This window comes from Saccopteryx bilineata, chromosome 5 (genome assembly GCF_036850765.1).
Source record: "Saccopteryx bilineata isolate mSacBil1 chromosome 5, mSacBil1_pri_phased_curated, whole genome shotgun sequence".
NCBI classification, from domain to species: Eukaryota; Metazoa; Chordata; class Mammalia; order Chiroptera; family Emballonuridae; genus Saccopteryx; species Saccopteryx bilineata.
In genome coordinates, this window is record NC_089494.1 from 43,930,597 (window position 1) to 43,957,356 (window position 26,760).

The following is a 26,760-nucleotide window of genomic DNA, read 5'->3' on the forward strand; positions in this document are numbered from 1 at the left end:
AGTTCCTGTTCTACACCCTGTAAATATTACAGTAAATAATACACTCTCTCTACCTTAATAGAAAGTAGAGTCTAGCTTGACCAGGTGTTGGCACAATGGATAGAATATTGGCCTATGACACAGAGGACCCAGGTTCGAAACCCCATGGTCACTGGCTTGAGTACAGGCTTACCTGGCTTGAACACGGGGTCGGTCGCTGGCTTGAGTGTGGGGTCATATACATGATCCCATGGTCTCTGGCTTGAGCTCAAAGGTCACTGGCTTGAAGCCCAAGGTCAATAGTTTGAGCAAGGGGTCACTGGCTCACTGGAGCCAAGGCACATATGAGAAAGCAATCAATGAACAAGTAAGGTGCTGTACCTGTGAATTGATGCTTCTTAGCTCTCTCCCTTCCTCTCTGTCTTTCTCTCTCTCTAAAAAAAGGAAGAAGTGAGAGAGAAAGAAATGAGAAAAGAAAGAAAGAAAGAAAAAAAGAAAGAAAGAAAGAAAATCTAGTTTAAAGCTTTCTTGTATACCCTGTAAAAGTAACAAATGTGTTAGCTCAGTGATCCACCTTAACCTTCAGTTGGTTTGGATAATCAGAGCCTTCAAGATGGTTGTCTCCTCCTTTTATCTAAAAACCAATTATTATCATTTTCTATGTGTGAAAAATTTGGAGATGTTGTGGTCTAATGCAGTGTTTCCCAGAAGGAAGTCTGGTGGAATAGCTCCACAAAATGTTTCTAAAAAAATTACAGGATGGTTCCCTAGACAAGTGAGTTTAGGAAATTTTTAATGTGTTCTTTCTTGGCATCTTACAATACAGGTCAGCTTTCTAAGGACTCAGAAAACCAGTGGTAAAGAAATCCATATATATAACTTAGTTTAATCTAGTCTTTGTCAGCCGCCCTCTTAGCGCAGCAGACAGCCCATCAGTTTCATAGTCTTTGCCAGACTTACTTGATTGTAGGACCCCTTTGTCCACACAGTTTGCTACAGTAGAAATGCATCCCTTTAGGAAACTCTGGTCTAGAAAGAATAGCCATTGTCTTTAAAGCCTACACATTAGAAGCACAGTTAGCTGTTCCTCCTGCCCCTGGACACTGAAGACATGTCTGTCCCCTGCTTCCCCTTCTCTTATACTGTCAACACCTGCTATATGTTGTAGCATTATCTCTCCCAGTTGCCACACCTCCACAAATGGTGGTTTTGCTTCTATTTATTTCCCTCTCTCTGTTTGTCTTTTTTTCCTGCCTCCTCACTTCTCTTATCTTTCCTACAGATGAGTTGAACTTATAAGGATATCACCAATGAACCAATGCTCCTTTACTCCCACTTGAAAATTGACCCAGTCTAAATCATTAAGATAATCTGCATCTTTTCTCAGCTATGTTATTTGTTCCTATATCCAAAAGAATGTTTCATTCACTTTCATACAGTGAGTCTTTGTTGCTATTCTGTTAGTTATCTAACAGAGCCATTAAAGAAGCCTGGAGGTTTGCAAAATTTGGTCTCAAGATACCTGAGATTTGACAACATTTAGAAGTCTCTCACAGATATTATTAGCATTGTACAGACACATGGCCTATTCTTTAAGTGTTGTGTTCTCAAAAGGGGTTAAGATGGTCTAAAATGAAGTGAATTGTTCGAGCTGACAACCAAGATCAAGGAAGATTTGATAGCTGAAGACCCCTGATGATTTCTCCTCACATCCAAGTTAGGCCTGGGAAGGGCAGCGCTTGGCAAACCTTTGATCACATGCTTCTGGACAGGGAAAAGCTGGCTGAACTCGTTATTTACAGAACAGGAGCTGAGATAGACCTGGGGTCAGAAGATGGAGCAGCTCAAGGTAGCTACCAAGGGAGCGAAGCAGGATCTGGGGCAAAGGAAAACCTAGCATTAGACAGCCAGTGACAGAGATGAAGAGGCAGGACTAGGTGGGGTCAGGAGTTATGTGATCCAAATTACTTGAGTGTCAGAAGCATCTGGGGTACTTTAGGTCCCTTCTCAGCTGGGGACTGTGATTCAGTTGATCAGGACAAAACCCTAGAAATCTATTTCTGACAAGCACCTAAGGTGAGTCTTCACTAAAACAAGCAGCACTGCCCTTAAAAAAATAACTTTAGGATACTAACTCACTCTTGTATCTCATTAAATTTTGCCATTTGTAAGAAATCATCATAAAATTACGTTTATACAAAACACACAGGTGTATATAAACTTACATGAATGTATCAGAGCATCAGGAGTGTCCTCTAATATTCTGTAACATATAAATCCTAAATTTCTTTATCTATACATTTGTTCAGGCATCTTGCTTTTCATAATATCCCCCATTGTGGCTGTTAACAATTTGAAGGCTAGGCAGTTTATTAATGCTTAGAATTAAACATTAAACTTAATTATTCCACTTAAATATTATATAACATTTCTAGCTATGGGAAATGCTTTTATCACAAATTTTATGGAGCTTATGTACTTCTCTTCATTTTTTTCAGCAGAAAAGTCCAGTTTTAAAGCCATTTCCATAAAGAATTTTACATTACTCCTAGTGTCTTTTCTCAAGCACTTTTGAGACTCTGCTCCTGAAAGTCTGTTGAAGAGTAAAAGCTATCTATCTCTTTGTTCCTTAGTTTAAAAAACTATAAATGCTCTCCAATTCTTTTGAGTGCTCTTATAAAAAACCAAGGTGATCAATCATTAGCTTTAGTCATTGCAATATCATCAGGTATATTTTTATTTATAGTTTTGGTATTTCTCATCTATTATTTTTAAGTATGAGAATAAATGCATGATTATATTCATAATCAGATAATAAGAAAATGCTTTATTCATTCATAGTTTTAGTTTCTATATTGAAATTCATATACTGGTGTGTTCTGTTTTCTTTATTTGGTTTTAATACAAGCTATTTTCCTTGTTTTAAAAGAGTTCAACCAACATTTCTTTCTCATTTCTGGACAATACTATAGACACAACATGAATGGTCAAATTAGAATCCATTAACTCAAAATTGGCTATACATGATTCCAATGTGACTTTTTGAGGTATGACATACATGCAGATATCAGTTTTTCTACCTAGATGAACTAAATTTTTTTTTTTTGTATTTTTCCGAAGCTGGAAACGGGGAGAGACAGGCAGACTCCCGCATGCGCCCGACCGGGATCCACCCGGCACACCCACCAGGGGCGACGCTCTGCCCACCAGGGGGCGATGCTCTGCCCCTCCGGGGCGTGGCTCTGCCAACCAGAGCCACTCCAGCGCCTGGGGCAGAGGCCAAGGAGCCATTCCCAGCGCCCGGGCCATCTTTGTTCCAATGGAGCCTTGGCTGCGGGAGGGGAAGAGAGAGACAGAGAGGAAGGAGGGGGGGTGGAGAAGCAAATGGGAGCTTCTCCTATGTGCCCTGGCCGGTAATCGAACCTGGGTCCCCTGCACACCAGGCCAACGCTCTACCACTGAGCCAACCAGCCAGGGCCATAAATTTCAATGTTCTTCCATCTTGAAATAAGAGTGATTATAAATCATTGTTTTTGTAATCACATCTCCTTGGTTAACAGAGGGGATGTTATTTTTAAAACTAGATGATCTATTTATTTCTCATTAGCCTCATGAGCAGCTATAGAAAGAAGGAACTTTGTCTCTTTCTCTGGGGCCATCCCTACAGGGTTGGTTGGTGCAAGTCTCATACTCTTGTAGCAGACACTTTTTCATAAGGCACTTCTCACTCTCCCCTCAGTTACTTTCTGATGCCACCTCTCCCTACAAAACACTGTTCCTACAACACAATGTTAAAATCCTTTTTCTACTGATGTAACCTCTGGATATTGTCTTGGCAGCTTCTCCACGCTGGGTGACTGTGTCAGTGGGGGAAACCTAGAGAAACATTATTTTATTTAAAATGCTGTGTGTCCCTCACCTTTTCTGTACTATGTTCTGTGTTAGGTGCAGAGGCTGCAACAGTAGAAAGTAAACAAGGCAGATACAATACTTGCCTTTAAAGAGGACTTTCTGAACTAATTTGTTACACAGATAAGTAAACAACAACAAAAAAAAATTTGTGCCAAAAAGTGCTGAGAGATAGAAGTGATTTAAGGTAAAAGTTGCAGTGAGCCCAAATTAAGTTGGCAGGTGCTTCTTAGAGGAAGAAATGTCAGTGATGAGACCTGATGATGAGTAGGAGTTAGGGAGACAACTGGGGAGGAAGGGGAAGAATGAATATTCCAGACAAAGAGAATCATATATGGCAAGTCTCAGAGGTCAGAGAGAAAGTTCACCTGAGTGTAGGAGGATGTAAAAAAAATTACAGGAGGTGAAAACAGAGAATCTGGGACCAGATTCTGAATGGTTTTCTAAGTAATGTGAAAATTTAATTCATTGGAAGAGTGATAAGGAATAAAAAGAATTCATTTCTTTGGGCTTTTTAAAGTAGGTAATGATGCACTCATTTTTTTCTAGAAAGACCTCTGTGGCTCTAGTGTGGAAAATTGATTTAAAGGGGAAAATATTGGAGACTAGCTAAGAAATAGTAATGGTCCGATCTAAATGAATAGCTGTAGAAATGTGGGAAAATAAGAAAATTTGGTAGATATTTAAGAAATAGAAATCATAAGATTTGATTTACTCAATTAAAATTTGAAAGTGAAACTGAGATTTCTGGTTGGGTCAATGAGTGGATGAGTATGCCTGGGATAAAAAGGAGAGGAATATTGGAGAAAAAATTGATGAGTTTGAGGTGCCTGGGAGACACCGGGCACTTTGGTAGATAGATATGAGACTTTATGAAAGTATGATCACCTATAAAAAGGTAATCTAGGATGGCTACTCAGAATTTATAATCAGAAGCATTAAATGACAATAGAAGGATTGAGTGAATATGATCTTTTTCAAGAAGAATGTTTAAAGTGTAAACAAAGAACTTGAAGAAACCACTAACACTTACAGAATCAGTTGCAAAAGAGGAGCCTACAAAATAGACTCTATCTTGTCTTTCCGGAACAACCGGAAAAACAAGAGGTAGATGATATGGAAGACCAGGAAGAGAAGGCTTCAAACAGAGGAAGTGATTAGCTTTATAAAATTACTGAGAGATTGGAATGGTTAATATTTAAATGGAGATTATTCATTTTAACAACAAAGATGTTGTGGGCCAACTTAGTCCTTGAAGTTTCTCTGAAGTGTTGACCAGAAGGTAGTGTGCTAAAGAGTGAATGGAAGGAACACGCTCAGAATGTTTAAATGCTGATGGCAAGGTGCAAAGAGTGATGGAGAGTTAAAGATACAGGAGAGAAAGGAGAAAATTGGTAGACAGAGCCCTTGAGTAGATTGAAGGAGTTGGAATTCACAGAACCCTTGAGTAGATTGAAGGAGTTGGAATTCACGATGACCTGGCCTTAGACAAGAGATTTCTCCAAGGGTACAAGGAAGAAAAAAAGAAAAGAATTGGTTTGCCAAGCAACAGTAGAATCCAGGTGGGATAAAAAGTCAAGAATCATAAAGGGCAAAGAATAAGTAAGGTATTGAAGCCAGACCTCGTCTTATATTTTCATAATTTCTTAACTCTATGGTCTACATGTTAAACTAGAAACTCTGGCTTTGAACCCCCTTCTGCTTATCAATTGTGTAAATTTCTGAGACAAGTAATGAAACCTATTTGAGCTTCAGTTTTTCATTTACACAAAATGAGATTTTTATAAATCTATTTTAAGGGCTGTAATAAGGAATACAATTTTTATCATGGTAAGTATGAAAACAATGTAGAACATGTAGATTCTCAAGTAATTGTAGATACATCTATCATCTTGTCTTGAGAATCTTTTTTCTTGACACTTTTTAGAAAACAATGAGCAAAATCATGGGGAGACAATAGGTATAGCATATTACATACCGTGCATAGCACAGTACTACACATGTAGTAGGTGCTCAAGAAATATGCATATAACAAATTACTGAAAGCCAGTTATTTTGTCTTATCTACATTAATAAAACCTTTATTTCTGCTAAATTTCAGTGAGAATTCTAGCCATAATCCCCAGCATTCTATGCTGACTAATAACTTCAGGGTCACAGAGGAAAACAAATGTGTCCTTGACAAAGTATATCTTAACTATTCATTCATTTCTGCATATACAGCCTATGAAGAGAACAATAGTTTGACTCTCATAGCCCAGAAGGCAAAATTGGACAGAACCTGAACCCTCTGTCACTTCGGTTGTCATTTTCAACATTGTCAACCAAAAGGCTCCCTAAGAAAGGATGCCCAGATTAGCAACTAAGCAAATAAATTGGCCAGAAATGCATAAATTTGGTTCAAGGCAAAAGAAAGAAGAAGAGGGGAATATTCTTGGCATAAATTGGCTTCTCATAATTTTTTTTCCTCCTATAAGGTTTATAAATTTATAGTAAATTTTGTATTCTAAGAACAGTGTGCAAGTGAGAAGGGAGACTGCTGTAAAACTCAGTGGGAAGAGCTGAAGCAAATTGCCCCAGATACGCTTAAGGCAACTTCAGCTCTGGACTCCCCAGAGGCTAATGAACCGTAGATCCCTTCCTCTTCCCAAGGCCTGATATTTACAAAGTGTTGTCAAAGACATCTAAAGTTCCATAAAATACTATAGTTTTTAAAAGGTCCTCAAGCTAAATCCTCTAAACCTATAGGAGTTACCCACTTGGTGAGAGTTAATAGGCTCTTGAAGGAATGGTGAAGTTTGGAAAGAACCATTAGAGGCAGAATACAGTTTCTCCCTGTAGCCTGCTCTTACCACTCTTATGAGGTCTCTACCAACTGAAGCCAGGCAGGGTATTTCTAAGTCAGAGGATAAAGCAAACAACTAAATATCTGTTTATGTTGCTCTTAATAATAAACAAAAAAAAAAAGGATTTTTTTTCTTGAGAGTCTAGAATTCTAACTAAATCTGTATAAGTCTTTTTATTCCAAATTCTTGAATTATAACACTTTTATTTGGATATCATCAGTTAAAATGTTATATATAAATTTTTTCCCCAGCATTTCACAGATTTCTCAGCTTTTATCTATGTGAATATATTACCAGTAGAAACTGAGATAATAAAAGCCCAAGCAAATAATCATCTAGTATTGTTGCATTTCAATCACTCCAGTCCCCAATTACTGTGTCTATTTTAGATGCTGGCACTTTTTAAAATTTACATTCCAGCATTTCTTGAATAATGTCATTAAGCCCTTACTTGAAAATGTAGTAACAAGAAAATTAGTTTTCTTGCACTTTATTTTAATTTTGTTTCTAATAATGATATTTATATATGTAAGTAGTGATATGGATAATCACATTTTATATCAATATTACTGCCTGATCATTGATGAGATAAGAAGGAATTTCTCTCTGTCTGCTTCCAATCTGTTACCAATGCACACCACTGCCTAATTAGCAAAGTTTTGGGTCAAATAGTTTTAATTGAATTACTGTTCTAAAAAAATAATAATAATGTTCAACTCGCAGAAGAAATGTTGAATTTGAAGGACTTAGTCTCTGTTTTGAAGTTATTTTTCTAAATATTTAACAAAGATTAAATAGCTAAGAATGTTATGACTGGGTCTCTGCTCTTTATAAAACTTAAGAATTGATTATGTCCTTAAATACTTCCATGTCCCTTACACCAGAGCTATCACTTTTAGCTGCATTCTCATTTGAGTCTCTGTCCTAGAAGCTTAGAAAAGAAGAGACGCCTCCCTCTCATCTACTTTTCTGTGCCGTGAAGAAACTATGACGGCAGGTGAGGCTCTTACAGAACTGTTAACTTGCAAAAACTCAGATAGCATTACATTCAGAACCTGTTCAAAGGGAATGCTTTTCTGGTCTTTAAAAAACTTCGATTTCCATTCAAGCTAGATATGAGGTTTTACCGCCACCTCATATGTTTATGCCTGATAAGATAAGGAAAGGAAATCATAAGAATTATATATCTTCTTTGAAACCAACTCAAATCAGCAACAAGAACAATCATGACTTTACTTCTAAATTCAAAACAATTTTTTTGTCTCAAGCACAATATAAATATAATAGAAAGAAAGTTTTTCTTTTTATTCTAGTGGGTGAAATAAATTATTTTCAAATTCCTTTGAGAATATGGCAATAAGAGAGGACTGGTAAAATCAAGTCATCACAGCAGATGTGCAAGTATACAAATATTTCGAAAAGGAGCTGTGTGTGCTGCTATTTCTCAAGGACATTATACAGTGCTACACAGGGTGGTAGTTTAGGTTATTTCAGACCTCTAGGTTCTTTGAAATCTAAGAGTAATATTTATTTGTAATACTAATACTTGTAGTAAGTTACTAATAAATCTTTACTCATATTTATGTAAAATATTATCTTTTATATTGTGGGAAAAAGAAGTGGAGAAATAAGAATGCTATTCAGACATAGTAAAAAAGGAAATCACTTCTGTCTTAATTATAAAAACATTTCACTTTTTCAAATAGTGTAAAATATCTTAAGTACTGACAATGTCTATAATTCAGACATTCTTACAGAAAGTTGTTGTGGACCGTAAATGGCAAAAAGCCTTTGTAGATTCGAGGCTTAGCAAAAGGTTAAGTTCTCCCCCCCACCTCCATATTGGCTATGATGCTGAGTATTTGCACCCACTTCATTTGCTTGCTTAAATTGCTGGAAGCAATTTACATGCCCTTCCTCTTACTCTTTGTTTGTTCAGATGTTGGTTAATTTCGCTTATGCATGGTAGGGGGATTCCTGTTTATGCTTTGGGAGAGTTCCTGTTTTTGCCTCAGATGTGTAACTTTGTATCAAGGACTTCCTTGACTTGCATATGGCTATATAATAAAGCAAATGGGGGCTATGGGGCACTTGGATATTGCCATCAGCATTGAAGAGGCCTCCCAATCCCATCCTTTTTTCTTAATGAGTCTGTTTTCTTAATTCCGCAAAGTTCTCACTCAAGACCCAGAATTATGAGCCACACTGGTCCGCAGCAGAAAGTGATCTTCATTATGTATTGTCTTTCATGTGGGGAATAATATGTTTGTGGATCATCTAAATTCAATTTTTAACATAATGCTTTAACATTGCAAATTATCTTGATAAGCCCATACATATGAGTAGTATAATTTGATTTATTATCTTCTCAACTATCTTTTTCCTGTGGGCACACAAACTGTGCCACAATTTTCTAGCAAACTAAAAATTTTAAATTTGAATATATATATATATATATGTGTATATATATATATATAAAATACTTCTATTTCCATGTTTTTAAAATTATATTCATTGATTTTTAGAGAGAGGGAGGGAAATATATATTGATTTGTTTTTCCACTTATTGATGTATTTATTTGTTGATTCTTATATGTGCCCTGACAGAGATCAAACCCACAACCTTGGGGTATTTGAACAACTCTCTATCCAACTGAGCTACCCCATCAGGGGCTATTTTCATGTTTAATTTGCAATGTTAAAGCATTATGTGAAAAATTAAATTTAGATTCACAAACATATTATTCTCTATGTGGAAGACACTACACAATGAAGATCACTTTCTGCAAGAATATCTAAATTATAGACATAGTCAGTACTTAAGATATTTTACACCATTTTGAAAAAGTGAAATGTTTTCATAATTAAGACGAAGTGATTTCCTTTGTTTATTATGCCTAAATAATATTCTAATTTCTCTACTTCTTTTTCACACAATATAAAATATATAATTATAATATTTTACATAAATATGAGTAAAGATTTATTAGGAATTTACTATAAGTATTAGTATTAGAAATAAATATTACTCTTAGATTTCAAAGAACCTAGAGGTATGAAATAATCTAATCTACCACCCGTTAGCACTCTATAACATCCTTGAGAAATAGCAACACACACAGCTTCTTTCAACTCGACCAGAACTCAATTCTTCACTATACAACTCATTCTTTTATTAAACACCTCTCATTGCTTAAAAATATTCAGAAGAAATCTGCTTCATGAAAACATCCATTATATTCTTTTTGTTTGTTTGTTTGTTTGTTTTGTATTTTTCTGAAGTTGGAAATGGGAAGGCAGTCAGACTCCTGCGTGCGCCCAACCGGGATCCACCCAGCATGCCCACCAGGGGGCGATGCTCTGCCCATCTGGGGCGTTGCTATGCTGCAACCAGAGCCACTCTAGCACATGAGGCAGAGGCCATAGAGCCATCCTTAGCGCCTGGGCCAACTTTGCTCCAATGGAGCCTTGGCTGCTGGAGGGGAAGAGAGAGACAGAGAGGAAGGAGAGGGGGAGTGGTAGAGAAGCAGATGGGCACTTCTCCTGTGTGCCCTGGCCGGGAATCGAACCCGGAACTCCTGCACGCCAGGCCGACGCTCTACCACTGAGCCAACCGGCCAGGGCCCATCCATTATATTCTTAATATAACCTCTAGTTTAGGATCTTTCCAATTTACTCAGAAATTCTTACACAGAATCAGGTTCCTGCTGCAGAATCGATGGCCTAAAAGATTTGTATATGCTAATCAAAAGAAAGGCTGGAATAAAGCAAAGTAGGGGTATATCCAGAGAAATATCATCTAACCAGTCCTCAAAAGACCTCCCTGACTGCTATGCACCACTGATTGGGTCCAGTCCTCTAGCCTGTAAGTGCAGGAATTTGATTTTACAAAACTTCAGAACTGATTGGGCTGACTTGTGTTCAAAAAAATACACAGAAATTCAGGACCAATTGATTTACTCAAACAAAATATATAACTGTCAAACTGATAAGAGATTCATATGGTACTGCCAGAGCCATTCCCAATCTGTAGGCTATATAGAAGTCAAATTATTTTAAAACGGTTTAGGGAACAGAGCATGAGAACAAAAGAAATGCTTTAATAGCATCAGACACTGATAGTCTAATTCATCCATCTCTGCAACTGACACTCTGGGTTACTAGTTCAAGCTGGCTTCACAGAGCACCCAGAGAATGCTTGAATTTATCATTTGACTCAACTTTCAGAAGCTTCTTTTGCCTAGCTGTAACCCTTGTCTGAAAGAAAATGTGCTGTCTTTCAGACATATGAGTAGGTTTAGTCGAATTTTACAGTCATAGTTCTATTGTAATCTACAATTGTTGTTTTGATGAATTATCTAAATAGCATCTTATTTCCAATTTGGGGGTGGGGGTGGGGTGAAGCAAGGATAATATTAAATACACATACCTGCATGCACAACTTGCTTTCGGCTGTATTGATTTAGTCTCTAAAATGTTGTGCCTGGCTCTGCCTCCTACTGCCCACTTACCTTACTTGACATGAGAAAGGTAAGGCCATGGTAATGGTACTTGCCATTCCCTCTGTCTCTGGCTCCTCCTGTCTCTTTTTCTGTAATTGTCAGGACAGAAACAATATGTATAGCTATGAGCGCCCAGCTTCTGTAATCCTTGCCTGGTGTTGACTAACAGTAGGCATTTGCTCTGGGGAAGTAACTTAGATTATACCAGAAATTGTTTCTTAAAAGGGTCAGGATATATATATATTTTTAGAACAAACCATTTATAAATATTTAAACAGAAAACAAGTCAAAGGATTTTAGACAAAGACAAGACGAGTTTCTACCATTATCAATATCTTTTTTAGAAGAAAGAGCACTAACCTTACATTAAATTATTTTTCAATGGAGGACAGAGAAATTGATGTCTAAATCATCAGCCACTGGAGGAAACATACCATACAGACTTCCAAAATATCGCTTATATAATTTTAAATCTTTAAATGCTTTATTATTGTTTGACTACTTCTGCATAAACATCAGGATTACAAATACTATGGGCCATACACATATTCAGTTGGAATATTAGATTTGTGTGTCTCTAGTTTTCTTAATATACTTACATTTTATTTCTAAAATATCAGTTGCATCACCAGAAGTTGTTATATATTCAGGTTTTTAATACACTTGGTTGGATTGACTATAAATGTGTTGACATATATTGATGATTCCTCATTTTATTGCCCAGGGATCATTTCTTCTACTCATTTATTTTCAATCTCTCTACTGTCTTCTTTGACAGAATCCTACAAATAGAGCAATGCAAGCTCATAATGAATGGTATAAACTAATTAGCATATTTTATGATGGAAACGGTTCCCATTCCAGGTATCGTCCTGTCTGGGTAATGAACTTTGTAAAATTATCCAGCTTTACCATACTAAGGCACCAGGTTTATGCAAACAAGCTCTTATTTTGCCCTTGGTCTTCAATTTATAATCATGAATATGGTACAAATTCAGAAACAAACATTATGGAGTGAGGGACTAAGTAAAAAATAAAATAGCTTAAAAAAGGATTTTGAGTTAAGAAAATTCTTCATCTTCTTTTGCAACTGACAGAAAGAAAAATAGCCCTAATAAAAAAAAATACTGTGACTAAAATCACAATATATAACTGAAACATAGGGAAGTTACAGAAAATTCTTCCACATGCAGGTGTGCAGAAACACTCACAGGTTGCTAACAGACACTAAAAAGAAGTTTTTAATAGTTTGTTATGGGGAAAAGGTCTAAGAATGAAGAGTGAAAATAAGTGCTGTTTCTTTACCTCAGTAGTGGGGCCAGCAACTTCCACTGCTAAAGTCACATTGAAATAGTAGGTGTGTGGTTTGAGTACTCTATCTTATAGCCCCCTGATTGTGGCACAGAATGAGCCCAGCCTTCTCTTAGTTTCATGAATGACCAGAAGGTATTTCAAGGTGAATCTACATACCATGGTTGCCCTACTTCCATTTTGGTCAAGCATCCTCATATTGGATATTTCACTCAACACTACTCCATTTCATTTTTTATGTTTGTTTTCTGTAGATGCAGTTTGTCGCCCCAAGCACCATGACCCAAATTTTAAGCTAGATTAGAAGAATGGGAGAAACCAAAAGAGAAAATTTTGTATATGTTTAGTCTTTACTTGGAAGTGTCTCATTAGTTTAATGGCAATAACCATAGTAGAAATATTAAAATAAATAATTTAAATGCCATCTCCAGTCTCTCCAGCATACTTATTGGAAATCCTCTATTAATTTGGATATGTAATTTGAAATATTACCCATCATATCAATGTACACAAATATATTTACCCAACAAAGCACTTCACATATTTAACCCTTTGAGTTGTGAGTTTCATTCATGCTTGCATACCCCCGGGTGTGAATTATTTTTCAAATTAGTTCTAGTTACAATTTTATTAATTTAAATCATGTTTAAATTGTTTGATAACCAATTTATGGAAACAAAAGGAACATACATTTGCCTTTTTTTAAATGTTGCCTTACACATTTTTTAAATAAATTGATCATATTCTGGATGGTCAGGAGGCACAAGGACGTACATGAAAGTTTGCACTACTCAAAGGGTTGACAATTTATTTTAAACTTCAATGTTCTGCAGATGACATCTAGATCTTAAAATGTATAGATATTTTATAGCCCTGTTTAAACATAAATAATACATTTGTAAATCTTCTATTACTGCTGACCAATCACTGGGCTGTTGAAGGATACCTTTAGATTAACATCAAGAAAGTTATATTGCTCATGTTTTGGGGCTAGAATTTCAACATACATCAGGTCCTAGATCAGTGGTGCTCAAATTTTTTGAAGTCAGGGTGCATTTAAAATTCTACAAATAATTGTGGGTGCACTATATACAAATTTCTGAGAAATATGTTATAATAATTAAGTCAAATATTAAAGAAAAAATATAAAGTCCAAGCATGCTTTTATGGTAATTAAACAAAATAAATATGACAAAATTAAATTTATTCTGACATTAAAAAACATTTTTATGTTACATTTTTTGAGTTATGCTTTTTAGAATTTGTAAAAAAAGGTTAAAAATTTAAAAACTACAAAAAAGTTATATTTTCATATATAGAGATACATTCTTAGTAAGATTTAGTAAATTCTGCAGAACCTGGTGCGAATGTGTTTTTTATTCTTGTGTTTATGAGAAACATGAACCTGATGTGTCCAAGCAATTTCTTCAATGTTTGGGCATATATTTGAAAGGTAAACTCTCATTTCCTCGTCAATACATTGAAAATTTTCTCTCTTTTTACTCTTAATTGTGTTGAGGATAGAAAATCCTAATTCACATAAATAGGATGTTGAAAATTGTAGTAAAATGTTCAAAGCTTTTTTAGATATTGCCACATATTCTTCTTTTATAGAAATCCAAAAGGCTTCAAGAGACAATTCCTTATGTTTAATCATCAACTCACAATCAGTGGATATAGCTGCCAGTTCTTCTGTTAATGTTAAGCCAAAACCACTTGAAGCTTCCATGAATGGATTTCTAATCCAATCGAATTGTTCAGTGTTAAGTGATGGAAATGCTATAAATTAAATTCTGCCTATCAGCCTTCAAGTCCTATTTTATTTAAACTTAACTTTTGCTCACTTCCAGAATTCTTCAATATCATGCTTCTTTTTGAGAAATCTATCCATTTTATTTGGGTGTATTTATCTAAAAATAATATAATGATGTGTTAATAATAAATATAATAATGATGTGTTAACAAAAAGAGTGGTATTCTGTAATGAAATGATATAACAGAGTAACTATATTTATTTTTATATCTGAGCATGTGTTGCAAATCAGTGCAGCTAGTAATTTCAGGTCCCTAGTGGGAACGGTGCGGAATTTAAAAAATACATGGAATTAAGAAAATATGTGGTTGGGAGGACCCTGTAATTGCTGCTGGCAAGAACAAAGCGTGCCCCAAAACTGCACCTTGCTTTATTTATAGGGCAAAGTGGGCCATTAGCAAATCAATGAGATCTTTGATCATGTTTCCAAGGCAACCCAAGGATTTTATCAAGTGCAGAAAACCCCTACCATACATATCATCCTAACTTTACACCAAACAAAGGATAGAAGAAACTTGCCCCCAGTCTTCCCAGGGAACATGGGGGGTAGTGTGAACAATCCAGCACCACAGCTTAACAGCCTTTTGCAACCTAATCAGGCAAGTGAGGTGGGGGTTGGGCAGACTGTCAGCTTACAGCCAATTCCCCATACCTCTGTCTCCCAAAAATCAAAGTTCCAAAAACCCTGTTGGTTATTTGGTCCCCAACAGGCACATATTTATCTGGAATACTATAGGGCGCGCCTGGAAATCTTCTAGGGAGCACCAGTGTGCTCTGGCGCACCAGTTGAGAACCACTGTCCTAGATTATAGAAAAGACTCAAAATAGGCAAAACTTTATATTATAAAATGAACATATAAAGAAAAGGAAAACTGCCTGATTAGGTGAAGGCACAGTGAATAGAGCATTGACCTGGGATGCTGAAGACCCAGGTTCAAAACCCCAAGATCATCAGCTTGAGCGCAGGCTCACGAGCTTGAGCACGGGCTCACCAGCTTGATCATGGGGTCACCGGCTTGAGTTTAGGATTATAGACATGACCCCAGGGCGCTGGCTTGAGTCCAAAAATCACTGGCTTAAAGCCCAAGGTCACTGGCTTGAGCATAAGGTCACTGCCTTGAACAAGGGGTCACTGAGTTGGCTGGAGCCCCCCAGTCAAGGCAACGAAGAATTGATTCTTCTCCTCTCTCTCCCTTCTTGTCTGTCCCTGTCTTTTTCTCTTTCTCTCTCTCTCGCTAAAATAATAATTTAAAAAAACAAAAAGAAGACTGCTTAGAGATGACATTACAAATATTAAGCAAAAGTAGTTAACTAACACCTGACTTGTTGTGGCACAGTGGATAAACTGTCAACCTGGGATGCTGAGGCCACTGGTTCAAAACCCTGATGCCTGGTCAAGAAACATATGGGAGTTGATGCTTCCAGCTTCTCCCCCCTTTCTCTCTCTCTCTCTCTTTCTCTCTCTCTCCTCTCTAAAATGAATAAATAAAAATCTTAAAAAAGTATTTATTTATTTTTCTTTTTTTGTATTTTTCTGAAGCTGGAAACCGGGAGAGATAGTCAGACAGACTCCCGCATGCGCCCGACCGGGATCCACCCGGCACGCCCACCAGGGGCGACCCGCTCTGCCCACCAGGGGGCGATGCTCTGCCCCTCCGGGGCGTCGCTTTGCCGCGACCAGAGCCTCTCTAGAGCCTGGGGCAGAGGCCAAGGAGCCATCCCCAGCGCCCGGGCCATCTTTGCTCCAATGGAGCCTTGGCTGTGGGAGGGGAAGAGAGAGACAGAGAGGAAGGAGGGGGGGTGGAGAAGCAAATGGGTGCTTCTCCTATGTGCCCTGGCCGGAATTGAACCCAGGTCCCCCACACGCCAGGCCGACGCTCTACCACTGAGCCAACTGGCCAGGGCCTTAAAAAAGTATTTAGATTAACAAAAGTCAGAAAAATATTTTAGTATTTCTATAAAAACATGAGAAAACCAATAAAACTTGTAATGACAGAGGAAGGGTTCATTTTAAACACGTTTTTTTCTTTATCATAAGTTTAAATTTTATATAACATTCTTAACATAGGCCAAATATTATGCATTACAATACCCTGATAGCATTCAGTATGTTCTGTTGTAGCTACGTAAGTGATTCTGAAATAATGTTTGCTTTTTCAATAGCTTTATTTTGGCAATGAGAAAATGTAGGGGTGGTAGTAGAATTCATGTTCACAGTAGATGGAAAAAAACCTGAGAGAATACATTTGATGAAATTTGCATTTGGTTTTGGAAAACATTTGTTCAACAATTGAGTGCAGCCATATTTTAACGTTTAAGCTCCTACATTGAGAAAGTATCAAGGTATTGCAGCAATTTCCTTCTAGGGACATTATGTTAGGCTTTGATATTCCAAAAATAGAGTATTTCTTCTTGAATTATTTTATGATCAATGTACAGTCTCTACACAAGAAAAATTAAGGCTGTCTGATAACTCATAGACACATTATTGGCTGTTAAAGATGTAGGAAAATGCATAAAAGCATAAAAAGCACTGGGTAATTTTGCAGTTCCACTTCTAAACACAACTGTAAAGATGTCTGTCTTTCAATTCTTCCGCTTTCTTCTGAAGCATGGCCTTTCAGTGCTGTTCTTTTAAATACTTTTATCTACTGTAACTTTGCTTCTTAATGTACTGGTTGATCTTACCAGGCTAAGAATGTATTTACAGGGGTGCTTGCTTTTATCTGTATTCACAGAGAATGCTAACAAATTAGAAGAAAGTGCCAGAGAACACCACATACCTTGCCCAGAACATTACAATGGCTTTTGCATGCACGGGAAGTGCGAACATTCTATCAATATGCAGGAGCCGTCTTGCAGGTAATGTTTTCGCTCTTTAACATTTGAAATGTATAAAGTCAAGTGTAGAAACTAAATGCTGTATATTTAGAGAATTGGGTGCCATTCTTCCCGAATGGGTGATCAGCAGCCAAATTTATCTCTGCCTCTCCTACACACACACATACACATACACACACTTTCTAGAAAACCATAAAATGTATGTTCCTTGCACACTTGGTATTAAGTAACACATGATTGTATACTTCTCTAGTAGAATTTTAAATTGTACTTTGAACCTTACAAGCTCCTTAAAGACAGGTTTCTCTGTTTATTCACCCTCTTTCCCATGAACATAGAAGAGTAGTTAGCACATATCAAGTGCTTAAATATAACTATTTCTCAAACAAGTAAATGGGCAAAGCCTTACTATATATAAGATGATATAGTTGCTTTTTAGGAGGCCATCTTTTCCAGAGTCCTTTAGGTCTTAAAATAAATATTATCAGTCTTGGCTTTGCTAGGTACACATTCTTTTCTTGGCTCTGCTATCCACAGGCCTTGTCTAGTGAAATGAAAAGCTGTACCTCCACAGACTCAAACTCAGTTGAGACACAAAGAAATTGCTTGTCTGGATTTGGTTGATAAATACACATATCTGCTAAATTTTTATGGAGAGAACATAATTATTTCAGAGATGAGTGAAAGTAAATGTATCATATTTTTATTAAAGGAACATACAAGTGACACATGATGAAATAGGTTCTGTATTGTTCTACAGTGAAAGGAGTTGGTCTCCCTCTGTCTTTTTCTCTTTTCTCTCTTCCATTCTCCTCCTCCTCCTCCTCCCCTATACCTGTCTTCTCAAGAACTGTCTTCCTTTCTTCCTTTCGTGTTTCCCTTCACTGAATACACTAGCATCTGCCTTGCAGTGAAGCCAGGCGGAGTGAACATAACTGGGACGTTGCTCTGGCTGACCTGTCATTCTCAGCAGAGTTGTCATTATTAAACTATTCTGATGCAGACAGGAAAAATCCCAGGATGCAGTTAGGAGAAATTGAAAGTGAAGTACTGAAATAGTTGTACAAAGTCAATGACAAATTGATCCTCATTAGTATTGTTTTTATGTGAGCTGTTTTCTTATTTTGTTGTCAAGTGCTAGTTTTAATATGTAGATTGTCTACCTGAACTTTCTGATGAGGGTTGAGTGAGAGTCAGCATTCATACTCAGATGAATAGCATATGGACTTGTTTTGCAGAACAAGCATTATTATCTTTATTTTCTACTGAAATTTAACTCTCTAACATAAGCAGACAATGCTATGACCAGGAAATGAAATTACTCTTATTGTACCTCTGGTCCTAAGATTTTTCAACATGTATCCTAACAGTAACATAGAGAATGATTTACTCAAAAATCAATAAATAAAATAACCCTATTTATTATGTCCATGTTATCAGAAAGAAGCCTTTCGGTTAATCATATTGACTTAGGTTGATGAAAGAACAGGTTAGGTAAAACGTAAAGCTCAACTGAAGAAAATATAGAAAGAACAATTATCAAACTCTCTTGTTAGTATAAAAAGAAACCACATATCTTTTAAACCAAAAACACAAAGAGATCTTTTTGAAAATAAGTAATGAAGAACTAATATCTACAAAGTAGCATTTTCTTAAAGGTAGGAAACAAACGCCCTACTTTTAGGATGAAGATAAATGCTGATAGACCAACAGTAAAAATGAGTTCAGCAGCTTTAGGTAACTGGACATTATGATTTTTTCCAGGTGTGATGCTGGTTATACTGGACAACACTGTGAAAAAAAGGACTACAGTGTACTGTATGTTGTTCCCGGCCCTGTGCGATTTCAGTACGTATTAATTGCAGCTGTGATTGGAACTATTCAGATTGCTGTCATCTGTGTGGTGGTCCTCTGCATCACAAGGTCAGTAACTGTACTCAGTGACCACTATATAAAAGAATATATTGTTCCTTTTTGTCTTAATGAGATCACTCTAATTATGAGTCCCTTCTTGGACTCTGCAGCCATCCATTCTCTGGAGACCTATTTCTCCATAATAACAGCATTTGAAGAGCCAAATGGAAAGACACTAATTTTTATGTTGAGTAGTATGAATTATTTTCCTTATTTTTGCATTATGATGAGGATTATTTATTTTCTAAGCAAAGGTATTTTTTCCTCTAATGTGTAATGCTAGACTCTAATGTGTAATACTTTTCTCTTTCAACTATAAAAAGTCAGTCTTCATTTAAATTTTTATATATATAGTGAGAGGCAGGGAGGCAGAGAGACAGACTCCCACATGCACCCCGACTAGAACCCACTGGGCAAGTCCACTAGGGGGCAATGCTCTGCTCATCTGGGATAGTTGCTCTGTTGCTCAGCAACTGGGCTATTTTAGCACTTGAGGCAAGACCGTGGTGTCATCTTCAGCACCTGGGGCCAATTTGTTCAAATGAGCCATGGCTGAGGGAGTAGAGAGAGAGAGAGAGAGAGAAAGAGAGAGAAGAAAAAAGGGTGGAGAAACAAATGGTCACTTCTCCTGTGTGCTCTGACTGGGGGTCAAACCCGGGACTTTCACACACTGGGCCAATGCTGTACCACTGAGCCAACTGGCCAGGACCCATCTAAACTATTAATAGATTATTGACCAGTGTTTTACATATCCAGATCAGTATGCTGAATGAAGTCAAATAAATTTTAAACAAGGCCTAGAAAAGTATTAAATTATATCTTTCATTGACGGTACTTATATTTCCAAATGTAACTCTTAGATAAAATCATTTTAATATATTTGATATAAATAACAAATATGTTTTATCTTAACAAAATAGCTTTTAATCACAAAATTAAAAATAAAGTTATGAGAAAAATTATGTTATAGCACATGAAAACTTTTGATATATGAAAACACAACAAATACCAAAACAAGTTTTTATCTCAAATTCCTAGAACAATCAAATGGTAATTGTTTCCCAGAGAAGCAGGTTGATAGAGAGAGATTTCATCTAGTTTCAACAAGAAAGAATACCATGATTAGTCTTTGATGTCTGACATTGGCTTGGAGTAAAGGAGGGAGGCCAGGTACTTGCTTAACTTTATTGGTGCATAAAGTCATGCTAACCGAAGATTAGATTCTAAACCAAATACATAGTGTTTATGTCTTGTCTAAAACATTATTAAAGATAATAATGCTTTCATTCTCCTTGAGAAAAAAAGTTTTAAGGAAGTTTTCAAGGTTTTTGCCAAATTCACAAGGCATTTAGACTCATTCGTTTGCACAGCTCTCCAATAAGTCAGAATGTTTCCAAAAAATCATTTTCAAAAGGGAAGAAAATAAAACAAAGTACCACATCTTTAGAAAATAAAGGCCATAATACATCTCAGTCTCTGTATTGCACTATCTTCTTGAGGACAAATGTGGCATTTGCTCTTGAAAAAGACAAAATATGGCTCATAAATCCTTGCCCAGCCTAAAGGCTTAAGGGAAGAGTGTGGACCGGTGCTCTGTGCTGCTCTAAGCCAAGCTGAGTTGATCAACTCGACTCACACGTTTAGATGCCAAGTGAGTCAATGGATTATATCAAAATAGATTCTGGGAAACATAAAGATGACTCAAGAAACCAAAATCACTGAGTGTAAAAGAGAAGATAGAAAAGAATCTAAAATACAGGAAACTGTGCCATGTTACTCTGAGGGTCTTGAGCCTTTTAATATCTAAGCAGTATCAGAATATAAAAAACAAAATTTGTGTTTAGTACACCTAATAACAGTTGAATTTGCTACATCCTGTACTGACAAAAATGCTAAACTTTAAATACTTCAGCAGATATTTTCAAGTCTGTTATTAAACACAGTTCCATTTCCATACACAATAAAAACAACTGGAATGCATAGGTCCTTACATCAGCAGGAATTCTGTGTATATATTATATATGTGTATGCACATACCACATACCACACACACACACACACACAGAGTGAGACATATACATTAAATAGCATTTGAAGAAGGAAAAATTATCCCCATTTTCCAGATAGGGATTCTAAGGTATGAGAAGTTAGCAAATGGCTGACTATACACAGCTGAGCAGTAAGGGCAGAAATGGAGGGCTGCCTAGTGCCAGAGCCTGTACACTTAACCACTGCTCATACTGCCCCTTGGCTGGCCATGATGTTGTATATGCTGATGGTCAAGGCAACCTCACCGAAGTTTCAAATTGGAGCAAGCCAGTTTTTCAAGGCATATGATCATTATAATTATCTGTATTAAGACAAACAACACCTATCTTCTGTTTACTTTTGAGGAAGAGACTAGCACATAAACTTAATTAGCCTTATTATAATAAAGTGTATAAATTTGTCTCAGGACATCAAAGCCTTCCAGTGTCTTTACAGGAGTCAAACTAATTAATAAACTATCCTGTTCCCACTGTAGATTCATTTCAACCCCTTGAAAATATTCTGCTCAAAAACTGGACTTTCCAGCTAGGGCACCCCCCGCAAAACCCTCCCTTCTTGGTGACCTGGACACATGAATCTGTCAAGACCAATTCCTAAATACTTACGTGCTAATAGATTATTTTTTTTAAATGCACCAGGCAGAGATCCCTTCATTCTTTTCAATTTTTTAAATCCCTTCACCTGGACTCTCCTCTTTTCCACTTGTTTTCTCCTCATCCCACTTCTTTTTTCCTAATTTCTTTCCCTTTTCTTTACTGTTTGAGTCGAGCGCTTGCCCTTCTTCTAAATACAACATGTCTTATAAAAAATATAAACATCTAGAGACATGAAAAGAGTTGCCTGTTGAGAAGATGGATTTTCACTCTTTTTATCTTTAGCTCCCACTTGCAAAATAGTGACTTCAGCTCCATGTTTATTTTGATAAATCTACCCTCCCCTCAAAAAAATCCCCTACATATATGGATTTTATTTATATATTCTTTGATACTCTACAGTTTATTATGATAAGTTTTTTATTAACTTTATATGTTCTTATTTGCATCATCAAAACATTCTTTTATTATAAGACAAAAGATACTAGGTCTAGCTTTTCAGATAATTTGACTGAATATTAGCCTTCATAGAAGCTAGATAATTGGTTCCAATTTATGTCCTTAGCTTATAGTATTAATGCAAAAACATATTAAGCTGAGGCCCTGGCCGGTTGGCTCAGCGGTGGAGCGTCAGCCTGGCGTGCGGGGGACCCGGGTTCAATTCCCGGCCAGGGCACATAGGAAAAGAGCCCATTTGCTTCTCCACCTCCCCCCTCCTCTCTGTCTCTCTCTTCCCCTCCCGCAGCCAAGGCTCCATTGGAGCAAAGATGGCCCAGGCGCTGGGGATGGCTCCTTGGCCTCTGCCCCAGGCGCTAGAGTGGCTCTGGTCGCGGCAGAGCGACGCCCCGGAGGGGCAGAGCATCGCCCCCTGGTGGGCAGAGCATTGCCCCTGGTGGGCGTGCCGGGTGGATCCCGGTCGGGCGCATGCGGGAGTCTGTCTGACTGTTTCTCCTCGTTTCCAGCCTCAGAAAAATACAAAAAAAAAAAAAAAAAAAAAAAAAGCTTAAGGAAAAAAAAAACATATTCAGCTGAACCAAAATAATATCCCTTTCCACTGTAAATCAGATATTAACAATTGTCTCATTCTCTGGCTTGATGGAATTTAAACTTGTAGCATTGAAATGTCAATATATAACATTCATCCTTAGGACATTTAAAGTATAAAATTGTTGAAGACCTTTAAAGTGAGATTGGATGGGCTCATGATTTGCTTGATGGCTTTGTGCTTAGTCATTCTTTATGCTTTAACAAATAAGCAGCTGAGGACTAGGTAAATGTACTTCTCTTCAACTTCTACATTTGTTATTCAGTTCTCCTCAACAGATGCTTAAAGATGACTGCAACTTGGCTATGCGACTAGTAAATTCTCATCTGAACTACTTCAATTACTTCCTTAATTCATAACTTTAGTCTGTGATTGTAAGACTAAACTTTAGGTGATAGCACTGGACTAAGATTTGTAAACTTTCCAACCTTCTAGGAAATGCCCCAGAAGCAACAGAATTCACAGACAGAAGCAAAATACAGGGCACTACAGTTCAGACAACACAACAAGAGCGTCCACAAGGTTAATCTAAAGGGAGCATGTGGCACAGTGGCTGGACTACCGAAAGCTTGGACTACACAATACAGTATTATAGACAAGAGAGTAAGACAAGAGATCTACACATGTTGCCTTGCATTTGTGGTAATCTACACCAATGAAAACATGTACTACAGCTATATTTGATTATGTATGGATATATTTGAAATAGTATACATTGTCTTGATGTTTTTCTGTAATGTAAATAAACTATTTATATCACACAATATAGTTTTTTCTTTCCCATGTATTTGTTATATATAATAAATACTCAGTGATGAGAAAAGAAATGGTATTCTTAAATTTGCGGTATCTCCTAACTCTAAACATAATCAAGCTAGTACAATCTGTACAGGTACTAGCATTTCATCTTTCTCCATATCTTGAAACAGAACATTATTTTATACAGCATTCAGTGGCTAGGTTTTGAGTGATTCCAAGATCAAGGGAAATGATAGTTATTGGAAAAGAGAAAAAATAATTTACTTTATATCAAGTGAGGATAAAATATTTGAGATCTTTGATAAAATCATCTCTATTTTATCAACTTTTTTTCCTGGTCCTCTATTTTCATCCCCAAAGCAGAAAAATCTGAGTCATATAAATTAAATCAAAGAAGGGAAGGGAAAGTGTTTTATAACTCATAATACAGAGGAAAAGAAGATACTGGCTTTTATTTGTGAAGCATCTTAGAATCTCCCAAGAAAGTGCATATATCTGAAGGGTCCTGAACACATTAAATCTTAGGAATACACAGAGTATAAAATCTATTCTATTTTGGTGAATAGAGTTAGTATCTATGGGAACTTTTAATAACATCATTACATTTGAAACACCAAAATCATGAATTATTTTAAGCAATCTCACTATATTTATAGTATGTAGTTCTTTTAAAAGAAGTTGGATTGAAAACCAAATACCTCATGAATGGCTTTATGATAATGCAGCACCATTATCTGAAATGAAGCTAAGATGATGGGTAATATTTGATAAAACAGAAAAATATGTTTTAAACATTCCTATGAAGGCATAAGAATAAAATGAATCCATTGTTTCTGAAAGTGGAAAGTTGACTGATTTTTGAAGATACATGTAGGTAAGACCACTTTGGGAAAATATTAACTATAAAAATTCTCAAACTGAAAAGAGGAAAATAATAAATCAAATAATTGCCTTTTTACTATTTAGTTTTTTATACCTTGTTGTGGCTAATATAGTAAGTCTAAATAAAACTTTCTTTTTTTCTTCAAATTACCTCTGCATGGAATAAAAGGACTGACACTCCTGTGTCAAAAAAAATGTATAAAATCAACACATTCTGAATATAAAATATTCAGTGAAAAATAAGGTTTCTTAAGTGATATTTAAGATATTTGCTAAAATATTAAAGGTTACAATCTAAATAGGATTTAGAACTGGTTGAAAATCCTGTTTTTCTAGGTTAGTCATCACTTTGAACAGTATGAATCTATTGGCATAACCGTCATTCAAGTGTTTTCCTAAATTGGTCCTATGCCTCTTGTACAAAACAAACTCCATTTAAACTTCCACATGGAATTTTGGTTTGGTTAGCAGGTGCAGAAACTAGCCCTGATCTCCTTTGTAAGACAAGAGTTGTGGCAAACAAACCCTTCTCCTAAAGGAAGAGCAAAAATGCAAAATCACAGGGCTTATAGAGCTAAAATAAACAACAATTTCACTGATGTTTACTTATAAAATTGACTTGCTTTGTTAAGTGTTGATACATTCCTTTGGATAAGTTTTCATCAAAGCATCATAAACCTAAATTTTGAAAAAGTCCTTGGATTTAATAATATAGTACATTCCTGTTCACCTCCATACTTACCCACTTCATGAAAGAATCCCTTTTAAATGATGCAATAACAAATCTTAAGTGAGCATATACTCTATGCCAGGTACTATTCAAGGTCCTAGGGAAATACAAATGAAACATGATCTCTACTATAAAGAAACTCACAATCTAGTCCAGACAGATAAGCATCTAGCCTCTATTTGCATACTTATAATTTGGAATTCCATTTTTGGACAATTCTAATTTTGAGACCAATTTTTCTCATGTTGAGTTGAAATTTATTTCTCTATGTTTTCTATCTGTGGCTCCTATTTTTTCTCTCTGGAGCAAAGGAATAATGAGATAGGTATTTAAAAATATTAGAACAGCCCGACCAGGTGGTGGTGCAGTGGATAGAGCATTGGCCTGGGACACAGAGGACCCAGGTTCAAAACCCCGAGGTCACCAGCTTGAGTGTGGGCTCATCCTGCATGAGCACAGGCTCACCAGCTTGAGTGTGAGGTTACTGGTTTGAGCACAAAAGTCACTGGCTTGAGCCCAAGGTCACTGGCTTGAGCAAGGGGTCACTCGCTCTGCTATAGCCCCACCCCCTATTAAGGCACATATGAGAAAGTAATCAACGAACAACAAAAGTGCTGCAAAGAAGATTGATGCTTCTCATCTCCCTCTGGCCTGTCTGTTCCTATCTGTCCCTCTCTGTGTGTGTGTGTCTCTCTCTCTGTCTCTCTCTGTCTCCCTCACAAAAATAAATAAATAAATAAATAAATATAGGACAGATATGATGTGTTTTACTCACCCCACAGCCCCTTTGCATGTATTTTCTTCTTTAGATGAAACATCCCTAATGTGCTCATCTGACCGTCATGTGATGTGGTTTCCAGATCCCCCTGGCATCTGCATCACTCTTGTTTGGACAGACTCTACTTTGTCTGTAGATAAATTAAAAAAATATATTTTTAAGTGTAGGGTTCTCTGAATTGCACGAATTGCCACAGTTGTGGTCTGACCAGCACAGATCATCACTTTCTATAAGTCAAACTTACAGAAAACAGACTTAACTGAGAGCTATGATCCCTAAATTTAAGTTCTACTTATTTTTTTTTTTTTTCATTTTTCTGAAGCTGGAAACAGAGACAGTCAGACAGACTCCCGCATGCGCCCGACCGGGATCCACCCGGCACGCCCACCAGGGGCGATGCTCTGCCCACCAGGGGGCGATGTTCTGCCCATCCTGGGCGTCGCCATGTTGCGACCAGAGCCACTCTAGCACCTGAGGCAGAGGCCACAGAGCCATCCCCAGCGCCCGGGCCATCTTTGCTCCAATGGAGCCTTGGCTGCGGGAGGGGAAAAGAGAGACAGAGAGGAAGGAGAGGGGGAGGGGTGGAGAAGCAAATGGGCGCTTCTCCTGTGTGCCCTGGCCGGGAATCGAATTAAGTTCTACTTTAACCACAAATTTGCTATGGAACCATGAGCAGTTCATTTCACATCTCAGGTCTCAGTTTTCTCATCACTTCTATCTCTGTAATTCCAAGATTCTCGATATTCAAACCCAGGTACTACTATGCTTTTATTCTTGTTACCTAAGGCCACATTCACTATTTTTGCTGC

At 36.9% G+C, this 26,760-nt stretch overlaps 1 protein-coding gene across 1 annotated transcript in view; it reads left to right on the forward strand.

The window, feature by feature from the left end:
* TMEFF2 (transmembrane protein with EGF like and two follistatin like domains 2) overlaps positions 1 to 23,549 on the forward strand; it is a 269,416-nt gene extending 245,867 nt beyond the window's left edge. Inside the window, exons 8-10 of the mRNA XM_066279486.1 lie at positions 17,099 to 17,222; positions 18,966 to 19,124; positions 23,238 to 23,549. Of these exons, the coding sequence (XP_066135583.1) occupies positions 17,099 to 17,222; positions 18,966 to 19,124; positions 23,238 to 23,334 (380 nt within the window). The 3' untranslated portion in view covers positions 23,335 to 23,549. The remainder of the gene's footprint in view (positions 1 to 17,098; positions 17,223 to 18,965; positions 19,125 to 23,237) is intronic.
* Positions 23,550 to 26,760: the final 3,211 nt, after the last annotated feature.